General features: G+C 51.3%; 1 protein-coding gene across 4 annotated transcripts in view; it reads right to left on the bottom strand.

Moving 5' to 3' along the window:
- Positions 1-19,938, bottom strand: part of PPP2R5C (protein phosphatase 2 regulatory subunit B'gamma) — a 90,826-nt gene extending 70,888 nt beyond the window's left edge. For all 4 annotated transcript variants that reach the window (XR_014466194.1, XR_014466195.1, XM_083166360.1 and 1 more), the window contains exons 1-3: positions 19,791-19,938; positions 8,755-8,820; positions 5,461-5,620 (exon numbers count right to left, since the gene is read on the bottom strand). Coding sequence is in view for 2 of the 4 variants with exons in the window: in XM_083166360.1 (XP_083022486.1) it covers positions 5,461-5,620; positions 8,755-8,820; positions 19,791-19,817 (253 nt within the window). In the remaining 2 variants the exon portion in view is untranslated. The remainder of the gene's footprint in view (positions 1-5,460; positions 5,621-8,754; positions 8,821-19,790) is intronic.
- Between the last annotated feature and the right edge of the window lie 1,463 nt (positions 19,939-21,401).

The following is a 21,401-nucleotide window of genomic DNA, read 5'->3' as shown; positions in this document are numbered from 1 at the left end:
TTCATACATCTCATGCAGAACCAATATAGCACTTACTGTCTCCCTGTCATGGCAGCATTTCAGTATGTTCATTACAATGGTTCGATGATAATCCCGGTTCCCTAGAACAGTGGTTCCCAACCCTGGTCCTCAAATACCCCCCAACAGTGCACGTTTTCCAGGTCACCCAGCAGGTGCACTCATTATTCAGGCACATTTGAAAAGATCCACAGGTGGAGCTAATTATGTAACTTGTGTTTCTGTGTGGAGACCTGGAAAACATGCACTGTTGGGGGTACTTGAGGACCAGGGTTGGGAACCACTGCCCTAGAACAAAGCATATTTGCTGGTGGAATCCATAAATCTTTATCTTTCAAGCAGAGGTGGGAATTCATCCCAGTTGCCTGGAGGCATGTTAAAATTTGGTGCTCCCCCTCTCTACTTAAAAAAAAGGTGTAAAAATAGCTGTCGGGGCATAGTAACAATATTCAGCCGTCTGCAGCATGAATCAGCGCTCACCGGCGGGTGCTATCTCATAGCCCAGCAGCAGTGTGGGGTGCACAGTTGCTTGCTGCAGCGCAGGCTGAGCAGAGCCAGGTAGGAATTGTCCTGTCCACTATTGCAGGTGTCAGCAGGGCTCCCGGGACAGAACCAATTAACTCAAAGCTCTATTGTAAGGCTACGGTCACACTTGGATCCCACTGTGAACCAGCAGGTGTTCTCAGGGCCAGCAAGAGTAATTTTGGGGCCCCATACACTGATATCTCAGCCTCCCCACCCCCTCAAATGCTATCACTCCTTGTCACTATGCTGGAACTTAAACTGGACGCACTGCGGTCTGCGTTCTATCACACTGACACGGACCCTTACCCGCTGCTGGTGCTCTATCACACTGATGCACTCACTTACCCTGTGGCCTGCCACGTTAGCCTCACCACATTAGTTACCCACCTCCCAATGGTGTACACGCACCCACCCTCCCCTGGGACACAGTTAACCCCCCCCCCCCCCTTAGTACACAAAGTTAAACCCCCTTCCACATATTACACAGTTCCCTCCCCAGTGGTGCAAGTAAAAAAAAAATCTTGGTGGTACTGATAGCCTCCACCAAAAATGGGCGTGACCATGTGTCTGAGGGGGCGTGGTCACAAAAAGCTAGAGGAGTGACTAAATGACAATAGTGGCGTGGCATCAGGAGACAGGGAATGAGAAACAGGGAATGACTGGGTGTGGGTTGGCTCTTGCTTGGGGGAGAGCCGGGCAGCTTGTGCTTACAATTGTGGAGCCTGCTCTTCATGCTGTCGGCGCCGCTGATGCCTGTCTAAATCAGCAGTAGCCGGTAGCTGCATACAGCACCAATCATAACGCTGGGTGGGCGGGCTGCCGATGCATTATATTTAGACTTAAAATAAAAATAGAATTGACAGTGGGTCAGGGGGTAAGTGGTACTGCGTACCTGCAACATATTTCTTACAGGTACTCCGTACCACGCCGTACCCCCTTACTTGCAACACTGAGGGTAAGTCCTACTGTACATATATGCTGAGTGTTGGTCTGTGGGACTGTGTTTGGGGCGCTGGGCTCTTTGGGCTGCTGTTGCTGGGCTGCTCCATGGCATCATATCGTACACTTTCAATCACCCCTTTAGTTTGTTTAATATATATGTAGCACCCTTCACATTTATTATTACTTCTTACCTAGGTAAGTCCTATCACATATAATTTCCCCTATCCCTATTACTATCACTTTAATTTCACACTAATGTGATGCCATGGGGTGGTTCTGCTGGGCCGGCCTGGGGGGCCCTGTGCCCTGGACCTGTCCCAGAGTAGTGTTAGGGACTTGTCCTATTGAGGTAACCTGGATGCGTTCGGACAAGCCCATACTAATGGCCATTACTATGCTAATAACCTCAAATGCAATATAGCAAGATATTAAAAGGTCTAGCATATATATTTAGTGTGCACCTGCAAACTCCTCCTCCTGCTTGCTGCACTACAAGTCTCAGCTGGTAGCACCTCATATGTCCAGGGTGTGCAGTTTAGGGCCCCTCCCCCTATGTACTTGATATACAGACCACACTGTGCTAGAAGCACTACAGCAGATAGCGACACCCCAGGCAGGGAAGAGGAACTGCATGGGTTTTCAAAGATGGCAGGTGCTAGAATTAACACTATATAAGGTAAGTTAGATAAGCACCTTCTAGTAAGTCGTGTAATAGTTCTAATATTGTAGGTTCCTAAATACAGGAATAATTTACACTTTTCACAAAAAAATGTAAGCCTTCATTGATAGATATATACGGGTGAATTGGGATGTGTCTCCCGCATCCTCCGTGTCGTCCCAATGTTGGGTCAGAAATGGAAAAGGAGAATCTACTTTTCTAGATCCTGAGGAATAAATGCCCTGTTAGTGTAAACCAGTGCAGGGCATCTATCTACAGATCAGGGATGAGAGCAATACCTCTGTGTTACGTATGATAGATTAGCAATTAGCAAGACCCCAGAATTTAGAAGAAAAGTAAATGACAGTATATTTCAGAGGTACCTAACAGTGGGCCTTATTTTGGTTCAGTCTTTCTTACAAAATCCTTCTTAGATGGACAAAACCATGTGCAGTGCAGGGGGGCAGATGTAACATGTGCAGAGAGAATTAGATTTGGGTGAGTTATTTTGTTTCTGTGCAGGGTAAATACTGGCTGCTTTATTTTTACACTGCAATATAGATCTCACTTTGAAGTAAAACCCCACCCAAATCTAATTATATCTGCACAAGTTACATCTGCCCCACCTGCAGTGCACATGGTTTTGCCCATCTAAGAAGGATTTTGTCAAAAAGAGTGAACTAAAATAAGGCCCAGTGTCTGACACACTGTTTATAGACACCATGGGGGAAATTTACTAAGAATACGAACATTTGTATTCTTAATACGAATGCATAGGACTGGCATCGCCGTCGTATGGCATTTACAAATTCGTATTTCGGAGCATGCGGGGCATTAAGGGGCCCGCTGGAACTCGTAGTTCCACAGCAATACAAATAGTAAAATAAACACACCAGAATAATACACACAGAGCCCTTTCATGCAATTCATGTTTGTCTGTAGTGTGTCTCTGTATGTCAATTTGATTATTTATTTGTGTATAATTAAAAGTTAAGTTGTGCCCCCCCCCCCCCCAAAAAAAGAGTACTTTTCTCTTTCCTTATAATACTGTTACAAGGAATATGACAATATGACAATAAAAATATTATATGGCATGTACTGAGCGCTATATTTATATTATTAACAGCTCAGAAATCCATGGTAAATATTTCACCCGTATGGGAAACAGGAAGCAGCAGCTTTCAATTAAATCCTCTCCGACTGTGCAGCCCCGCAGGCGCTGACTGCACTCTGTAGGCAGCTACCCCCTACCTCCAATCATCATTAATAGATAAGGCTCCGGGCCTCTAATAGGAAGGCACTGGGAAATGGGACATGGGTTACACAAAAGCCAAAGTGAGCAGGCATCAGATACAGAGGATGTATGCCCCAGCCCAAGTATCTGCTATTACCATGTGGAAGGACCTACAACTATACATAAACATTGCTGAGCAGGTACCAAGGGAAGGCTCACCACCCAATGGATAGAACACATTCGTCAACATTACACCAGCAGACACTTAACGGTCCAAAAGGCAGGATACCCACAACTATGAACACCTGGCTGGGCTCCAGCTGAATATCATATCACCACCACCCCCCCCAACCAGTCACCCTGCAGTAGCAATCCCAGCTCGCAACCCCTCCACAGCCCACCATTCCCCATCACCCTGCAGCCCACCATTCTCCATAACCCTGCAGTTCCCCCACCCTACGCAGTACACCATTCCCCATCTCCCTGCAGCAGCACTCCTAGCACGCCATTCCCCATCACCCTGCAGCTTCCCCCCTCCACAATACACCATTCCCCATCACCCTGAACAGTCCCTTCCTCCGCAGCACACCATTCCCCATCACCCTGCATCCCCCACTCCGCAGCACACCATTCCCCATCAGCCTGCATCCCCCACTCTGCAGCACACCATTCCCAATCACCCTGCAGATTCCCCTCCATAGCACGCCATTCCCAATCACCCTGCACCCCCCTCTCCGCAGCACACCATTCCCCATCACCCCGCACCCCCCTTTGCAGCACTCCATTCCCCATCACCCTGCACCCCCCTTCCGCAGCGCACCATTCCCCATCACGCTGCATCCCCCCCTCCGCAGCACACTATTAATATCACCCTGCATCCCCCCCTCCGCAGCACACCATTCCCCATCACCCTGCACCCCCCCCTCCACAGCACACCATTCACCTTCACCCTGCATCCCCCCTCCGCAGCACACCATTCCCCATCACTCTGCAGCTCCCCCCTCCGCAGCACACCATTCCCCATAACCCTGCAGCCCCCCTCCGCAGCACACCATTCCCCATCACCCTGCAGCTCCCCCCTACGCAGCACACCATTCCCCATCACCCTGCACCTCCCCCCCTCCGCAGTTCACCTTTCCGCATCACCTTGCGGGGCACATCTTATTTCATAGTACACAGCAGGAGCAACAGCGACTTAAATAATGAATCCCTCAGAGAAACACAGAACCACTGTGAGGTAAAACAGATGCCAGAATCACATGTGCTTTAGGCCAGTTTGTTAATCCAGACCCATGACCTGCACGTCCCAGTAACCAGCGTAACTCCATCCCGAATGACGCTTCATGTGGGGAGAGTAAAGAAGAGAAAGCGGCAATGCCTGCAGAACAGTGATCGGATAATCCTGTGTTCCCTCTGACAGGAGAGCGCTGACGGCTTACCAATAGGTCCCTAACGTGGCCTGCACCCCCTCTGACAGTGAAGCGCTGACGGCTCATCAATGGGACACCCTGGGCTATATAACTCACAGCAACCCTCCCCACCCACAATGGTTATTTAGGTGCGTGACAAAGCTTATGCAAACATTTCTGCCAATGTGAGTGAATGCTGCAGGCGGCCATTATTCTGCGCACCCCCTGCGGAGATGGGGAGCACAAATCAGTAATACACCTGTGTTTGGGGACTCTAACCTGTACTGTAGACAGGTTTAGCTGCTTTACGAGGCTAAACCTGGTACGTTTCAGAGCGACAAGAGCATTAAGTAATTCGTGCCTGCAGCAGTCGCACCTGATCGGAACGAATAAACAGCTCCGGTGGGCGCCCATTACAACAACTGAATCTCACCTAGAATGGCCAAAATGTAATTTAACTAGACACCAAGCAACATGGCAGCTGCTACATGGCAGCCTCCCCCAGCACAATGAAACCAAGCAACACATGTACTTGCTGTGAACCATTAGTACATTTCCAGCCAGAAACACCCCAGTGAGGGATGCACTCACTGTTAATAGAGAAGGATGTGCAGGCTGACGGATAGAGAAACACTAGAACATTACATATATAGAAGAACACGAGTAAGACCAACCTTTAAGAGCTGGTAACTTCTGTAGTTCCCGGTTATTGCTGACATTAAATCTTGAGGAACTCTGCCGCCTCTCTTTCTTCACAACAGCTTGGGGGGTGGGTAATTTGATTTTTGATACCTGAGCTGGTGGGGGGACGCTGTTGGCTTTCTTGGTGGAGACCTGATGTGAAACAAAAAACACCCAGAAGATCAGGTCAAAGCGTGGAAAGATTTACACAAAAACCTGCCATAAAGTGAGACTATCTGTGTTACGCCATCAGTGCAATTCATGGCAGTATGTGGGAAAAAAATGACAGGGTAAAAAAGAGAGAATCTTTATTTTGTGTTTGCATGTGCGGCAAAAATGGTAGTGACCTTGCAATAATTAATGGTGATAGGGGAGGCAGTGAATAATGAGCAGAGACAGAGAGTAAGGCCAAGTAGAGGGTGACACGGAGAGGAAGATATATATGAGGGCACTGGGATGGACAGAAAGGGAACAGAGAGATGGTGGGGGCTTCACTGGGCTCAATGAAGGGGACACTATCACAGAATAGCTGAGGGGGTTCTTACTGAAAGGCAGGTAGAACAAGGGGAAGTGGGTGAGTGGAAAGAAGGGAGACAGTAAAAGCTGAGGGGGTTCTTGCTGAGGAGCAGGTAGAAGGGTAAGTGAGCTAGTAGGAGTGAGAAGAAGGGAGACACTGGGCTGGGGGATTCAGCGAAATGGTTGGGTAGACAGCATGGTTGGGGATTAAAGACAGAGAGGCACTGGGATGGGGGGACACTAAGCTGGAAAAGGGGCAGATCATTTGAGCAATGACCTGCTCCTGATTTCTGCCTGGCCCCACACAGGCGCTCTCACAGCAGCCTCTCTCTGCTGCACCACCTCTGTGCTCCAGGACCAGGCTCTAGGCAGCCACAGCTCTGTTTCATCTCCCACACTCCAATTAAGACAAGCAGCTCTCCTGCACCGCACCCCGCTCCTGTCAGTGGCTGCTCTTTGGCTCCCCTCTCCGCAGCTATGTATTTCTTCCCCGTCCCTGCACTGCCAGCTCCTTATATTGTCCACCCTGACCCCGCACTCAGTGCTACCTCTGCAGCTTACCCGTCTCCCGGCAGCTCCCTGTCTCTCCCCCCATCCCCCTCCGCCTGGCTCCTATAGTCCGCCATGGGACATAGTTATGGCACTGGAGCAAGCATATTAGAGCGGGCTGCGGGCAGCCGGGAGAAGCTGCGGCGGCGGTGTTCACTGGGCTCCCGCCTCCTTGTTTGTCATATTAGCCTCCCCTACCTACGGGCAGTGTGCTGCATGGACCCAGCCCTGCCATCTTTACACCTGATGCTGGGAAAGTATGGCTGATGAGGAGTAGATACCTGACCCCACTACACACCTCAGTGTGTGACCATGTGTCCCTAGCCCTACCATCTTACACCTGATGCTGGGACAGTATGGCTGATATGAGGAGCTGATACAGGACCACACTACACACCTCAGTGTATGACCAGGTGTCCCCAGCCCCGCCATCTTACACCTGATGCTGGGACAGTGTGGCTGATATGAGGCAGTTACCTGATCACACTACGCACCTCAGTGTGTGACCATGTGTCCCCAACCCTGCCATCTTACACCTGATGCTGAGACAGAATGGCTGATATGAGGCAGATACCTGACCACACTACATACCTCAGTGTGTGACCATGTGTACGCCAGCCCCATTTTACACCTGATGCTGGGACAGTATGGCTGATATGAGGCAGATACCTGACCACACTACATACCTCAGTGTGTGACCATGTGTCCCCAGCCCTGCCATCTTTACACCTGATGCTGGGAAAGTATGGCTGATGAGGAGTAGATACCTGACCCAACTACACACCTCAGTGTGTGACCATGTGTCCCTAGCCCTGCCATCTTACAACCGGATGCTGGCACAGTATGGCTGATATGAGGAGCTGATACAGGACCACACTACACACCTCAGTGTATGACCAGGTGTCCCCAGCCCCGCCATCTTACACCTGATGCTGGGACAGTATGGCTGATATGAGGAGCTGATACAGGACCACACTACACACCTCAGTGTATGACCAGGTGTCCCCAGCCCCGCCATCTTACACCTGATGCTGGGACAGTATGGCTGATATGAGGAGCTAATACAGGACCACACTACACACCTCAGTGTATGACCAGGTGTCCCCAGCCCCGCCATCTTACACCTGATGCTGGGACAGTGTGGCTGATATGAGGCAGTTATCTGATCACACTTCACACCTCAGTGTATGACCATGTGTCCCCAACCCTGCCATCTTACACCTGATGCTGAGACAGAATGGCTGATATGAGGCAGATACCTGACCACACTACATACCTCAGTGTGTGACCATGTGTACGCTAGCCCCATTTTACACCTGATGCTGGGACAGTATGGCTGATATGAGACATATATCTGAAACAGACTGCGCCGTGCAGGAAGTACTGTAAATGTGTGGGCGGGCCAGGTATTTGGAGAGATCGCGTATATGGGGGACAGCACCACAGGCAATACTCGGAGCAGGGCAGTGCTACTGCGTGCAGACGGCTCAGCTTAGAAGCATGAGCAGAGCCGCTGCTGCCATTGTCAAAATGGCACTGCGTGCAAGTGTGAGGGGGTGCCAGTCATTGGCAGGTGCCTGTGTACCATCAGCACCTCCTGTGCGCATTCCTATGGTGGCGGCCGTGCATATCGAACAGGCGCCAGTGTGCAGGAAGGGGACATGGGAGTGTGTCTTGGCCCCTGGGGTGTAGCCTGTTCTCGGAGCAGCCTAATAGATGGGGCCACTAAGGAGATCGTGGATGACACTGGGGACCGCCGTGTGCTGCTGCCTGCTGCTACTTCGGCTGTGTGCCGGGAGTCCAGGTGAGCAGGAGCCTGGGAGAAGGGAGGGGGCAACTGGGCTGCAGTTATAGGTTAGAACTGTCAATCTGTATTCCTTGTGTGTATAATGTTGGGCGGGGGGCAGAGTTCACTCTATGACTCCGCCCAGTGTTATACACACACTCACAGATTGACATTTCTGGGCTATTATATAAGAGATAGTATAAGAAAATTGACATGATCAAACACGACAAGTTGTGCTAGTACATTTACACACAGGCGGAGTCTCGTCGCCAGGTAAAGGGCCCAACATACAAGCGTCCATCAGAAGCTGCATACAATGGACTTGCGCTAGGTCTTCTTCTTTTTGCCTGATAAAACCTAGGAGCTACAGATCAGGGTAAGCAATGGCGCAGTGTATATACCCGGTGCTCAGGCCAGACATGCCACCAATACTCACATCATGTTCAGGATTTTCTTGCCCTTCTTTTCCGCTTTTGCCACTTTTACCAGCTTTTGGAGGATCCTGAAATACATGAAAATATATATACATGTATATATTATTATTATTGTTAAATCATCAAATTGCAGCCTTTCTGTAATAAGAACAAGCAGCCAGCTTGCAGAATAATACGTCATATTGCAGCTTCTCAGACACAGGGGTCTCCATACTTAATGTTTCCCAATAACGCTGTGAATGTGACATCTATATTCCATAAATCTATAGGGACAGTGAGTCACCAAGACAGGAAGCAAAACTGCAGCCAAAATCTTATCAAAAAGGGAATTTTCAGCCACTGCTGGGACAATTTGGCTGATAGTAGGCAGATACCTAACCACACTACGCACCTCAGTGTCGGCCTTATTCTAGTTCACTCTTTCTGACAAAATCCTTCTTAGATGGACAAAACCATGTGCACTGCAGGTGGGGCAGATGTAACTTGTGCAGAGAGAATTAGATTTGGGTGGGGTTTTACTTCAAAGTGAGATCTATATTGCAGTGTAAATATAAAGCAGCCAGTATTTACCCTGCACAGAAACAAAATAACTCGCCCAAATCTAATTCTCTCTGCACATTTTACATCTGCCCACCTGCAGTGCACATGGTTTTGTCCATCTAAGAAGGATTTTGTCCGAAAGAGTGAACTAGAATAAGGCCGTGTGTGACCATGTGCCCCCAGCGCCGCCATATTACACCTGATGCTGGGACAGTATGTCTATTAGGCAGATACCTGACTATGCTACAAACCTCATTGTGTGTGACCATGTGTCCCCAGCCCCATTTTACACCTGATGCTGCGACAGTACTGCTGACATGAGACAGATACCTGAAAACACTACGCATCTCAGTGTGTGACCATTGCCTTTATTCAGATCTGATCGCAGTACAAATTTGGTTGGAAAATGGGCAAAACCATGAGCACTGCAGGTGGGGCAGATTTATCATGTGCACAGATAGTTAAGTCTGGGTGAGGTGTGCTGAAACTGAAATCTAAATTGCAGTGTAAAAATAATGAAGCCAGTATTTACCCTGCACAGAAACAAAATAACTTACACAAATCTAACTCTCTCTGCACATGTTACATCTGCCCCACCTGCAGTGCACATGGTTTTGCCCATTTTCCAAACAAATTTGTACTGCTATCAGATCTGAATAAAGGCCCATGTGTCCGCCAGCCCCGCCATCTTACACCTGATGCTGGGACAGTATGGCTGATATGAGGCAGATACCTGACCACACTACAAACCTCAGTGTGTGACCATGTTTCCCCAGCCCGCCATATTACACCTGATGCTGGGACAGTATGTCTATGAAGCAGATACCGGACAACGCTACAAACCTCACTGGGCGGTATTCAATGAGCATTTTGGCGATGTGCAGCAAATCCTGTTTAGGATTCGCTGCACATTCACCACTGCTCGCCGCGTTCCGGAGCCTCGCCGGCTCCAGTATTCAACGAGTCAGGGGCTCGCTGCCCCGACCGGCGAATTTTAACTCCTGCGGCGAATGCCGCAGGGAGCCTGAGGACGGCGGCAGGCAGGGAGATGGAAGTCTCCCTGCCTGCCCCAGAACGTTTGTGGGGGGGAGGTGGGCTCCCCGGGTGCCAGGCAGCCCCCCGGGGGTGCCAGCAGGGGACCGGGTATATTCACTACACCCGATCATGCATATGTAATGATCGGGTGAAGTGAATATATGAATATCTAATGAGCGGCTCGGCTCCAGCTGGCTGGTCTGTGTAAAAAAAAATATATATAGATTTTTTTTAAATTAAATATATATTCATGTGCGTACAGCACATGAATAAAAATAGCATGCCCCTCCTCAGAATAAAATTCCTGATTTTTTGACACCAAATGTAAAAAACAAAACACTTTATTTTAAAAGTTCACATTCCACTTCACCATAAAAAGATAGCGATTGCTACTCGGTGAATCATGGTGAAAAAAACCTTGAAATGTATTCGCCATCTGGTCATTGAATAGGGTGATTCACCGTTCTAGTCAAAAATTCGACTTACAGCACAAAATCGCCATAAAAACCTGGCGAATCAGCCTCATTGAATACCGCCCATTGTGTATGACCATGTGTCCCCAGCCCTGCCATCTTTACACCTGATGCTGGGAAAGTATGGCTGATGAGGAGTAGATACCTGACCACACTACACACCTCAGTGTGTGACCATGTGTCCCTAGCCCTGCCATCTTACACCTGATGCTGGGACAGTATGGCTGATATGAGGCAGATACCTGCCCACACTACACACCTCAGTGTGTGACCATGTGTCCCCAGCACCGCCATCTTACACATGAGCTGGAACAGTATGGTTAATGAGGCAGATACCTGACCACACTACAAACCTAAGTGTGTGACCATGTTTCCCCAGCCCCGCCATATTACACCTGATGCTGGGACAGTATGTCTATGAGGCAGATACCTGACCACATTGAAACCTTCATTGTGTGTGACCATGTGTCCCCAGCCCCGCCATCTTACACCTGATGCTGGGACAGTGTGGCTGATATGAGGAGCTGATACAGGACTAGGGAGGCCAATCCCGAGATCAGGATTGGCGGGATCCCGGGATTTTGGCCTAAAAACGTCGGGATTTGAATCCCGGGATTGAAGCTTCTAATCCCGGGATTCCAGGATTAGTATCCCCATGCAAAAATTAACTTTTTGTTTAAAGTCGGGCAGCGCTGAGCACCTTAGAATATGGCTCAGACGCTGCCCGGCTGACTGCTCCTTACCCCGTTGCTGTTCGGGAGTCAGGACAGTTTGCGGTGCTGAGTCTGTCAGGCATGGCGGCGCCCAGGCTGCGCAGTGTGACCCCCTGACATCATATCACGCTGCGCAGCCTGGCAGCCACTATGCCTGTCAGACTCAGCACACTGTCTTAAACCCCGACAGAAGACCGATGTGCTGCCCGCCGGAGACAGCCACGGTCCTGCTGCTGCCGGTCACCACTGAAGCAGTAAGTGACAGGGCAGCGCAGGGGGGGTTGGAGAAGATTGGGGGGGGGGGGGGGGGGTGTTTGAAAAAATGCCCTGGGATTGGCATCCCTATACAGGACCACACTTCACACCTCAGTGTGTGACCATGTGTCCCCAGCCCTGCCATCTTACACCTGATGCTGAGACAGTATGGCTGATATGAGGCATATACCTGACCACACTACGTACCTCAGTGTGTGACCATGTGTACGCCAGCACCATTTTACACCTGATGCTGGGACAGTATGGCTGATATGAGACAGATACCTGAAAACACTACGCATCTCAGTGTGTGGCCAGTGGCGGAGATAGTGTAAGGCAGCCCCCGCCGCTGCTTGGGGGCTGCGTGGGCGCCGGGTGCTGGACAAGTGAGTGTGACAGACAGAGAGTCTGTCACACTACACTCAGTGAAAGCGGGGGCGGGTGCCGGACAAGTAAGTGTCCGGCCCACAAACAATACACAGTATGCGGCTGCGTGTTGTGCCACTGCCGCCCGCCACTGCCCGTGCGCTCGCTGATCACAGGCGAGTCGGCACGGGTGCGGCCATGACAGTGGATCTGTCATTAAAAAAAAATTATAATTATTTGACAGGCGGGTGGGTTGGCCAATGGGAGGGAGGGAGGTCAGGAGAAATATCCAATTGGAGGGCGGGTGGACGGCCTTGTAGTGTAAGTCAGACTGAGCTGGGGAAGCAGCAGTGTCTGCTGGTCCCTGCCTCAGCTTCTATGCCGTCACACGCTGGAGCCTGGAGTGCCTGGCCAGAGGAGCCGCGAAGCCAGCAGGAGAGAGAAAGTGTCCCAGTCACAAATTTGTTAATAACAGAGGTTTGTTTTTTTATTTTACACCAGTACTATTTAAAATAAATATATAAATACTGTATAGGTGGGATCAGGCGGCATGGAGCATGTTCCCTTTCGGGGGCTGGCGAATCTACCGCCAGCCCCTGCAAGAATGATGGGCACTCCATCTGCAAGTATATATATACAGATGGAGTGCCCGTCATTCTTACAGGGGCTGGCGGTAGATTTGCCAGCCGCCGGAAGGGAACGTGCTCACACCAGATGCGCATGCGTCCCCTTACTACGGTGCTCCATTCCGCCTGATCCCACTTTTCTGCCCCCACTAAACCTGAACGTGAAGCGGAGAAGGGCAGGGTTCAAGTCCCCTGCCGCTAGGAAAAAGGGACGCGCGTCCCAGTCAGATGGAGTGCTGGCTCGCTGGGGTGTTCTGGCGAGTCCCAGTGCTGGCTGAAAGGCTCTCCATCTTTGTACATTGTGAACAGGCAGCGCTACTAGTGTCGGCAACTGGTGTGGACATATGTACAGGCAGCGCTACTAGTGTCGGCAACTGGTGTGGGTATATGTATAATCAGCGCTACTTGTGTCGGCAACTGGTGTGGACATATGTACAGGCTGCGCTACTAGTGTCAGCAACTGGTGTGGGCATATGTATATTCAGCGCTACTAGTGTCGGCAACTGGTGTGGACATATGTAAAGCCAGCAGTACTACTGTCGGCAACTGCTGTGGACATATGTACAGGCAGCGCTACTAGTATCGGCAACAGGTGTGGGCATATGTATAATCAGCACTACTAGTGTCGGCAACTGGTGTGGACATATGTACAGACAGCGCTACTAGTGTCGGCAACTGGTGTGGTCGTTATGTACAGTATAAGTTGCGCTGCTACAGTCGGTAACTGTGTTATAGGCGCTGTAAAGTTACTTATTTGAACTTGACCAGTAGTCCTGAGCCTCCTGTTCAGACTGACAAGGGTTAATGAGCACTATGACCGTTCAGTAATGGCCGCAGCTCCCTTCTCTACAAACAACAACTCCAGGATCCAAGGAGTGAAAAATCTGTACAAACAATAGAATGAGAAGGAGCGCCCAATAGTGCATTAAAAGTGTATTTTAATAGACATAAAAACATCCATCCTGGATACAAATAGTGGGGACTCGTACCAAGATATAAAACACTGTGGACTGGTTACCACATGGCATATGAGTAAATACCACGACAATACAGCTGGGCATCGGTCTTATCCAACGTCTTTCTGACACCTGGCTGAAACTTTGGCTTTGGTCTCCCGAATCGCTGCACTGCAAGCCAGCGTGTGGATGTCTGGCGGGACCTTGGATCAGACGGATGCCCAGCTGTATTGCCGTGGTATTTACTCATATGCCGTGTGGTAACCAGTCCACAGTGTTTTATATCTTGGTACGAGAGTCCCCACTATTTGTGTCCAGGATGGATGTTTTTATGTCTATTAATATACACTTTTAATGCACTATTGGGCGCTCCTTCTCATTCTATTCTTTGTACAGATATATATAAGCAGCGCGACTACTGTCTGTAACTCTGGGCATTATGTAGTCATATGCAGGAGTACTCGGGGCATTGAGTGGAGCATAATGTGTGTTGTAATATTACATAGGCATTATGGTGTGCGGCATATTGTGTAAGGGGCATTACGCTGTGTGGCATAATACATAATAGGCATTACAATGTTATTATTAATTTTATATGGCCACGCCCCTTCCCCATGAAGCACTGCGCCTACATTTTGCCGCGAGCCTTCGGCGCGCACTCTCCTATTTTAAGTGTGGTGGTGGGGCACTCACCAATTCCCTTTCTGGCACAGGGTACCAAATGGCTAGTTACGCCACTGGTTCTGTTGTGCTACTGTGTGGTGTAATTTGGAATGGTATTACTATTGTGTATGGTCCTTGTGAGAGGACAGGTCTCTCTTTCGGAGTGCACTGTATTTTTTACATGGGGGGGTTGCACAATTTTATGGCAGGGGGGAGCAAAATTTATAGTTACGCCACTGTGTGTGACCATGTGTCCCCAGCCCTGCCATCCTACACCTGATGCTCGGACAGTATGGCGGATATGAGGATGAGATACAGGACCACACTACACACCTCCGTATGTGACCATGGGGTTTATTCTAGTTCATTCTTTCTGACAAAATCCTTCTTAGATGGACAAAACCATGTGCACTTCAGGGGGGCAGATATAACATGTGCAGATAGAATTAGATTTGGGTGAGTTTTTTTGTTTCTGTGCAGGGAAAATACTGACTGCATGATTTTACACTGCAATATAGATCTCACTTTGAAGAAAACCCCCACCCAAATCTAATTCTCTCTGCACAAGTTACATCTGCCCCACCCGCAGTGCACATGGTTTTGTCCATCTAAGAAGGATTTTGTCAGAAAGAATGAACTAGAATAACCCCCCATGTGTCCCCAGCCCCGCCATCTTACACCTGATGCTGGGACAGTATGGCCGATAAGAGACACAGTGTAATGGCCGTGAGGGAGATCAGTAGCAACTACTCTGGCTGGGCGGTAAATTACATGGACAGAGAACATTACACACCTAAGGGGTCTTGTTATCTTTTCATCATTCATGTTATAAACCAGTGGTGGCCAACCCGTGGCTCTTGAGCCTCATGCGGCTCTCCCCCTTGTAAAGTGAGGCTCCTGCTCCCACTGCTGCCCGCCGCCCACCGTCCTTCCCAGTCCCCCCTGTTGCCGGTTCCCTGAATCCCTTCTCCTTCTGAGGGGAGGAGAGCAGGCATCGCGCATCTCTCCTACCCCTTACTGTGCATCCTTGTGACTGGGCCGTCCGTCAATCAGAGCTCGCGGGCCAGCAGCCAGTCAGGAGCCGGCCAGCGAGCTTTGATTGGTGGACAGCCCAGTCACAGGGAAGTGAGGGGGAAGGAGACGCGCGGTGTGCTGTGCTCTCCTCCCATCAGTGACATGACAGGAGGACTGCAGGGGGACACCAGGCTGTCCTCTCCCCACCCGGCAGCAGCAGCAACAACGGTGAGTGCTGCTTCTGGGAAATTTGCACTGTGGGGGCATAGCAGTTTGTGGCACTTTGGGGGCATACCAGCTTTCTGGCACCATAGGGGCATACCCGGCACCGTGTGGTGCATACCTGGCATAGTGGGGGGCATATGTGTATCTGGCACTATTGGGGGCATATGTATATATGGCACTGCACTATTGGAGGCATATTTGTATCACACCCACCCAAGGGGTCAAAATAAACTACGCCCCTTTTTTTGGCGCATGCGCCTTTGGCGCGCGCATGATGTCGGCTCTTAAGCTTGACTACCGATATTTTTCGGCTCTTTACCTCTAACCGGTTGGCCACCCCTGTTATAAACCATGGGGAATATGCATCAAAGCTTGAAGAGAGATAAACTACCAATCAGCTCCTAGCTGTCATCTTTCCAAAACCAGTGTCAATGATTAAGCAGATTGGCTGCTACTTTATCTCTCTAAACTTTGATACATATGCCCCTAGTACTCTGACATGCTCACTTATGGCACATGAGCCCTTATTTTAGTTCACTCGCAAAGGCAAATTCCTTCTCAAATGGACAAAACCATGGGGTTTATTCTAGTTCATTCTTTCTGACAAAATCCTTCTTAGATGGACAAAACCATGTGCACTGCAGGGGGGCAGATGTAACATGTGCAGAGAGAATTAGATTTGGGTGCGTTTTTTTGTTTCTGTGCAGGGAAAATACTGACTGCATGATTTTACACTGCAATATAGATCTCACTTTGAAGAAAAACCCCACCCAAATCTAATTCTCTCTGCACAAGTTACATCTGCCCCACCCGCAGTGCACATGGTTTTGTCCATCTAAGAAGGATTTTGTCAGAAAGAATGAACTAGAATAACCCCCATGTGCAGTGCAGGGGCGCAGATGTAACTTGTTTAGAGAGAATTAGATGTGGGTGAGTTATTTTGTTTCTGTGCAGGGAAAATACTGGCTGCTTTGTTCTTATAGTGTGTACACACAGTACTATTTGCCTTCCGATGTTGACGATATAGTCAACATCGGATCGGAATCGGATGCAGATCGCAAGGGTTTTAACCCTTGCGATCCCGATGCGCTTTCACGTATCGCAAGGCAGAAAGTCTTGTCTGCCTTGACTATATAGTAAAGATCTGCACTATATAGTCAGACTTGAATGCAAATTGGATGTGCCTTGCGATCTAATTCCGATCCGATGGTGGATCGTATCTTAAGGCACATCTGACCGTGTGTACACACCATCACACTGCAATATAGATATCAGTTTGAAGTAAAACCCCACCCAAATCTAATTCTCTCTGCACGTTACATCTGCCCCCCCCCCCCCCCCTTGCAGTGTACATGGTTTTGTCCATTTGAGAAGGAATTTGCCTTCATGAGTGAACCAGAATAAGTTCCACAGTTACAAGTCGTGGGATGAGTGGAGTACAGGATGTTGTGAGTGCAGGGTATCACTGGCAGTGGGGTGGGGTGAGGCGAGTGCAGATTGAATGGAAGCAAGAGTGCAGGGTATGGGATGTCATGTAGTGTTGGGTGAGGTGAGTAAAGTGTGAAGGATAAGGGGGGGGGGGATTCTCTAAGCTACATTATCTGGGTTTTTACCGCATTTTGGGATGCTGTAAGCATCCCCCGCCAGGTCACCGGCTGGCATCGCCAGATATTTCCCCAATGGGCTTCTACCACATCCCACCGCCACCCTGCAACGACCACCCGCCGCCCCGCATGGACCCCCGTCGCCCTGCATCGCCCCCTCACCTGTGTCCGGACCCGTGACCTCCTCCTTGCACTGATCTTCTTCCGGGTGCAGGGAGGAGGAGAGCCCGGCGCAGCAGCGCCGGGTGTGGGAGGGAGCCACCGGGATCTGCTGGGACCCGGCGACTCTCACCGCAAAGGACAGCTCTTAACGCAAGAGCTGTCTTTTTCTATAATTATCGCATATGTTACAACATATGCGATAATTATAATTGTGAAGAGAGGCGAAGGGGGGCGGAGATTCTTAGAGAATCTCCCCCCAGGCAGGGCCAGTGCCACCACTAGGCAGCCTTAGGCATTTGCCTAGGGCGCCGGCCGCTGGAGGGCGGCAGTTTGAAGCTGGACCCCCCCCGCGCCGCATCACCTAGAAAGCCGCCCACTCCCCCCTTCCTGGGGAGCATCGCGTCACATCCCGGCGACCTGCATCACCCACCAAGCTCCCCCCCCGAACATCACAGTGACGGACACCCCCCTTCCCCTCCCTGGGGAGAGTCGCGGCGGCCAGCCCCCCCCTCCCTGGAACATCACGGCACCGGACACCCCCTCCCCTCCCTGGGGAGAATCACGACACACCCCCCCCCCCCCCCCGAACGTCACGGCGCCGCATCACTGGACCCCCTGGAGCGGGTAAGTGGTTGATCGCCGGGGCGCCCGCCCCCCTCCCTGCCTGGGGCGCTGAGGTGCCTAGCACCAGCCCTGCCCCCAGGTGAGATTGGGGTGTTACTAAGTGCAAGATTATTGAGTGCAGAGTGTTCTGCAGTTTGGGATGTCAGTGACGCACCTCACTCACTTCACCCAGCACTCTGAGTGGAGGATAAGGTGAGATTGGGGTGCCACTAAGTGCAGAATGGTGTGTGCAGGATTATTGAGTGCAGAGTGTTCTGGGTTGTGGGATGTCATGGAGTGCTGGGTGAGGCGAGTGAGGTGTGTCACTGAGTGGAGGATAAAGTGAGATTGGGGTGTCCCTAAGTGCAGAATTGTGTGTGCAGGATTATTGAGTGCAGTGTTACGGGGTGTGGGATGTCATGGAGTGGTGAGGTGAGGGTCAGATGAACTGAGTACAGGATGATACGAGTGTGGGGTCTCCCTGAGGGTGGGACTAGTGCGTTCAATGTAAGTACAGGATGATGTGTGTCAATGAGTGTGGGATAAGTTGAGTGTGCATGAGTTAAGTGAATGTACAGCATCGCTAACTCAAGTTAGGATGAGGTTAGTGCGGGATGATGTGAGTGCAGGGAAGAAGAGTGATTGGAGTGAAGAGGGTCACTGAGTGCAAAGATACTGAGAGTTTGGTGTGTCACTTGACTCTAGTATGATGAGGGCACGTAGTGTTGGCAAGTGCAGTCGGAATGAAGTGAACGCAAAGAGACACATAAGGGGAATTTAACTAAGATGGGAGTTCTATTTCACATGGGATGTTGCCATGGGCAACTATAAAGGGAGCAAGCGTGGAATGAGGGGAGCGAGCATGGGATGAGGGGTGAATGAGGGGAGCGAGCGCAGGATGAGGGGCGAATGAGGGGAGCGAGCGCAGGATGAGGGGCGAATGAGTGGAGTGAGCGCAGCATGAGGGGCGAATGAGTGGAGCGAGCGCAGCATGAGGGACGAATGAGGGGAGCGAGCGCGCAATGAGGGGAGTGCGGGATGAGGGGAGCATGAGTGCGGGATGAGGGGAGCATGAGAGCAGACAGTCAAGGAGTGAGTGCTGGATGAGGGGAGTGAACGCGGGATGAAGGGAGTGATTGCAGGATGAAGGAAGCATGAGAGTGGAGTGAATGCGGAATGAGAGCAGAGTGCGGGTTCAGGGGAGTATGAGAGCAGAGTGCGGGTTCAGGGGAGTATGAGAGCAGAGTGCGGGTTCAGGGGAGTATGAGAGCAGAGTGCGGGATGAGAGAAGCAAGTGCGGGATGAAGGGAGCGAGTGCAGGATGAAGGGAGCGAGTGCAGGATGAAGGGAGCGAGTGCGGATTGTCTCCCGGTCACTGACAGCAGCTGACAGTCAAGGAGTGCTGGATGAAGAGTGTGATTGCGGGATGAAGGGAGTGAGTGCGGATTGTCTCCCGGTCTCTGCCAGCAGCTGACAGTCAAGGAGTGCTGGCTGAAGGGTGTGATTGCGGGATGAAGGGAGTGAGTGCGGGATGAAGAGAGTGAGTGCGGGATGAAGAGAGTGAGTGCGGGATGAAGAGTGAGTGCGGGATGAGGGGAGCATGACAGCTGAGTGCAGGATGAGGGGAGTGCGGATTGTCTCACGGTCTCTGACAGCAGCTGACAGTCACTCACTCACTTCCCCGGAACTTCTGCCGCCGCAGCCCGCTGAGGGTTAGGCCCGGAGCACCAGCCCGCGCAGGGTAGGTGTCCGGGCCCGCTGCCGCCCCCTTCTCACTGTTCCCGACCCCGGTCGGACACTCACTTTCTCTTTCTTGCTTTTATTCGGCATGGCGGCGGCGCTGAGGTGAGGCGGCTGCTGCTGCTGCTCCGGCTCCTGACCCCTCCCCCGACCGCCTCCCAGGCAGCTCTTCCCAGGCCGCTGCCGCAGCGCCTCACCTCCGGCCGCTGCGACTCCTACTGGCTGCTCAACGTCACGTGACCATGACGTGCGGACAATACCCGCCCCCTGCTCCGGGCTCCCCAATGCCGGACCCGCCCCCTACTCAACGCATAGACGCCCCCTACACTGTGTGGGACCCGCCCCCCTGCTTTGTGCCTGCACGCCCAATTATTCTGCACATGAGTCGCCCTGTTGCCTTCTCCCGGATACGCCCCCCTTTCCGGACTCGTCCCAGGCTCTCGTCATATGCCTCCAGCACTACCGAACCCGCCCCGTCCACACTCTACCGGACCCGCCCTTCAAGATGTGAGCCTACACGCCCCTTACTTGTACATGATTCGCCGTGCTACACTGTGCCTGATCTGCCCCTCCACAATGTGCTGGACCCGCCCCCTAACAATGCCGGACCCGCCCCCTTCATCAGAGCCTGCAAGGCCCCTTCCCTTGCGTCTGTCCTGCCCTCTAGTCTCTGCCGGAGCCGCCCCTATGCTAAGTACATTACACGCCCCTCTACTATTTTCCTGACTTGCCCCTCCTACGTGCCTTAACCACGCCTCCTAGATTTCGAACACTTCCTCCAACCTTACCTGCTCACCACCTTCCACTGGGCCGGTGACGGCGGGTCCCGCCTCCTCTATGTGCGTATATGCCCCCTCTGCTAGCGCTGCCTCACGTCCTCTCTCTGTATAGATTATAGAAGCAGAAGCCCAGTGCTCACACTGTTCAGGTTATAGCTCCCGGACCCGGTATAACCGGTACCCGCGCTGGGCGGAGCCGAGATCCTGCACTCACCCCACACCCATCCTGCACTCACCCAACACCCAACCTGCACTCCAATCACTCTACAGTCACTCAGTCACCCTACACCCATTATGGATTCATTCACCCCATACCCACCCTACACTCCAATCACCTACACTCACCCCATACCAATCCTGCACTTCAATCACCCTGCACTCACCCGCACCCATCCTGCGCTCTAATCACCCTGCACTCACCCACACCCATCCTGCACTCCAGTCACTCTGCACTCATCCTGCACTCCAATCACCTTGCACCTACCCCACACTCATCCTGCACTCCAATCACCCTGCATTTAACCCACACCAGTAACATAACAATAGAGGGTACAGGGGATGCAGTTGCCATGGGGCCCGACAGCTGGGGGGGGGGGGGGGACGACACGACTCGGGAGGCCCTGCGTGGGTGCAGCTTCTGGCTCATGACGCGGAGACCCAGTGTGGTGGAGATCAGGTGGTGTGCTGTGGAGCCCCGACGCGTGGACCCGGCAGGGTGAAGACTTGATGGAGATGACACACACCTTGCTGCCAGAGATAGCAGCCACGGCAACCATTTACACTTTAAAATCAAACTAGTTTTGCAGCGTAAATTATTGCCGCTTTAAAAAACTGGAGATTTCTTACCAAATATCTCACTTTCTGAATCTCTCCTCCTATTAAATCTCACCCATTG

Source organism: Crinia signifera, chromosome 12 (genome assembly GCF_055691185.1).
Source record: "Crinia signifera chromosome 12, ASM5569118v1, whole genome shotgun sequence".
Classification (NCBI taxonomy): domain Eukaryota; kingdom Metazoa; phylum Chordata; class Amphibia; order Anura; family Myobatrachidae; genus Crinia; species Crinia signifera.
The sequence above is the reverse complement of the archived record's forward strand: the minus strand, read 5'-3'. Positions and strand labels throughout refer to the sequence as shown.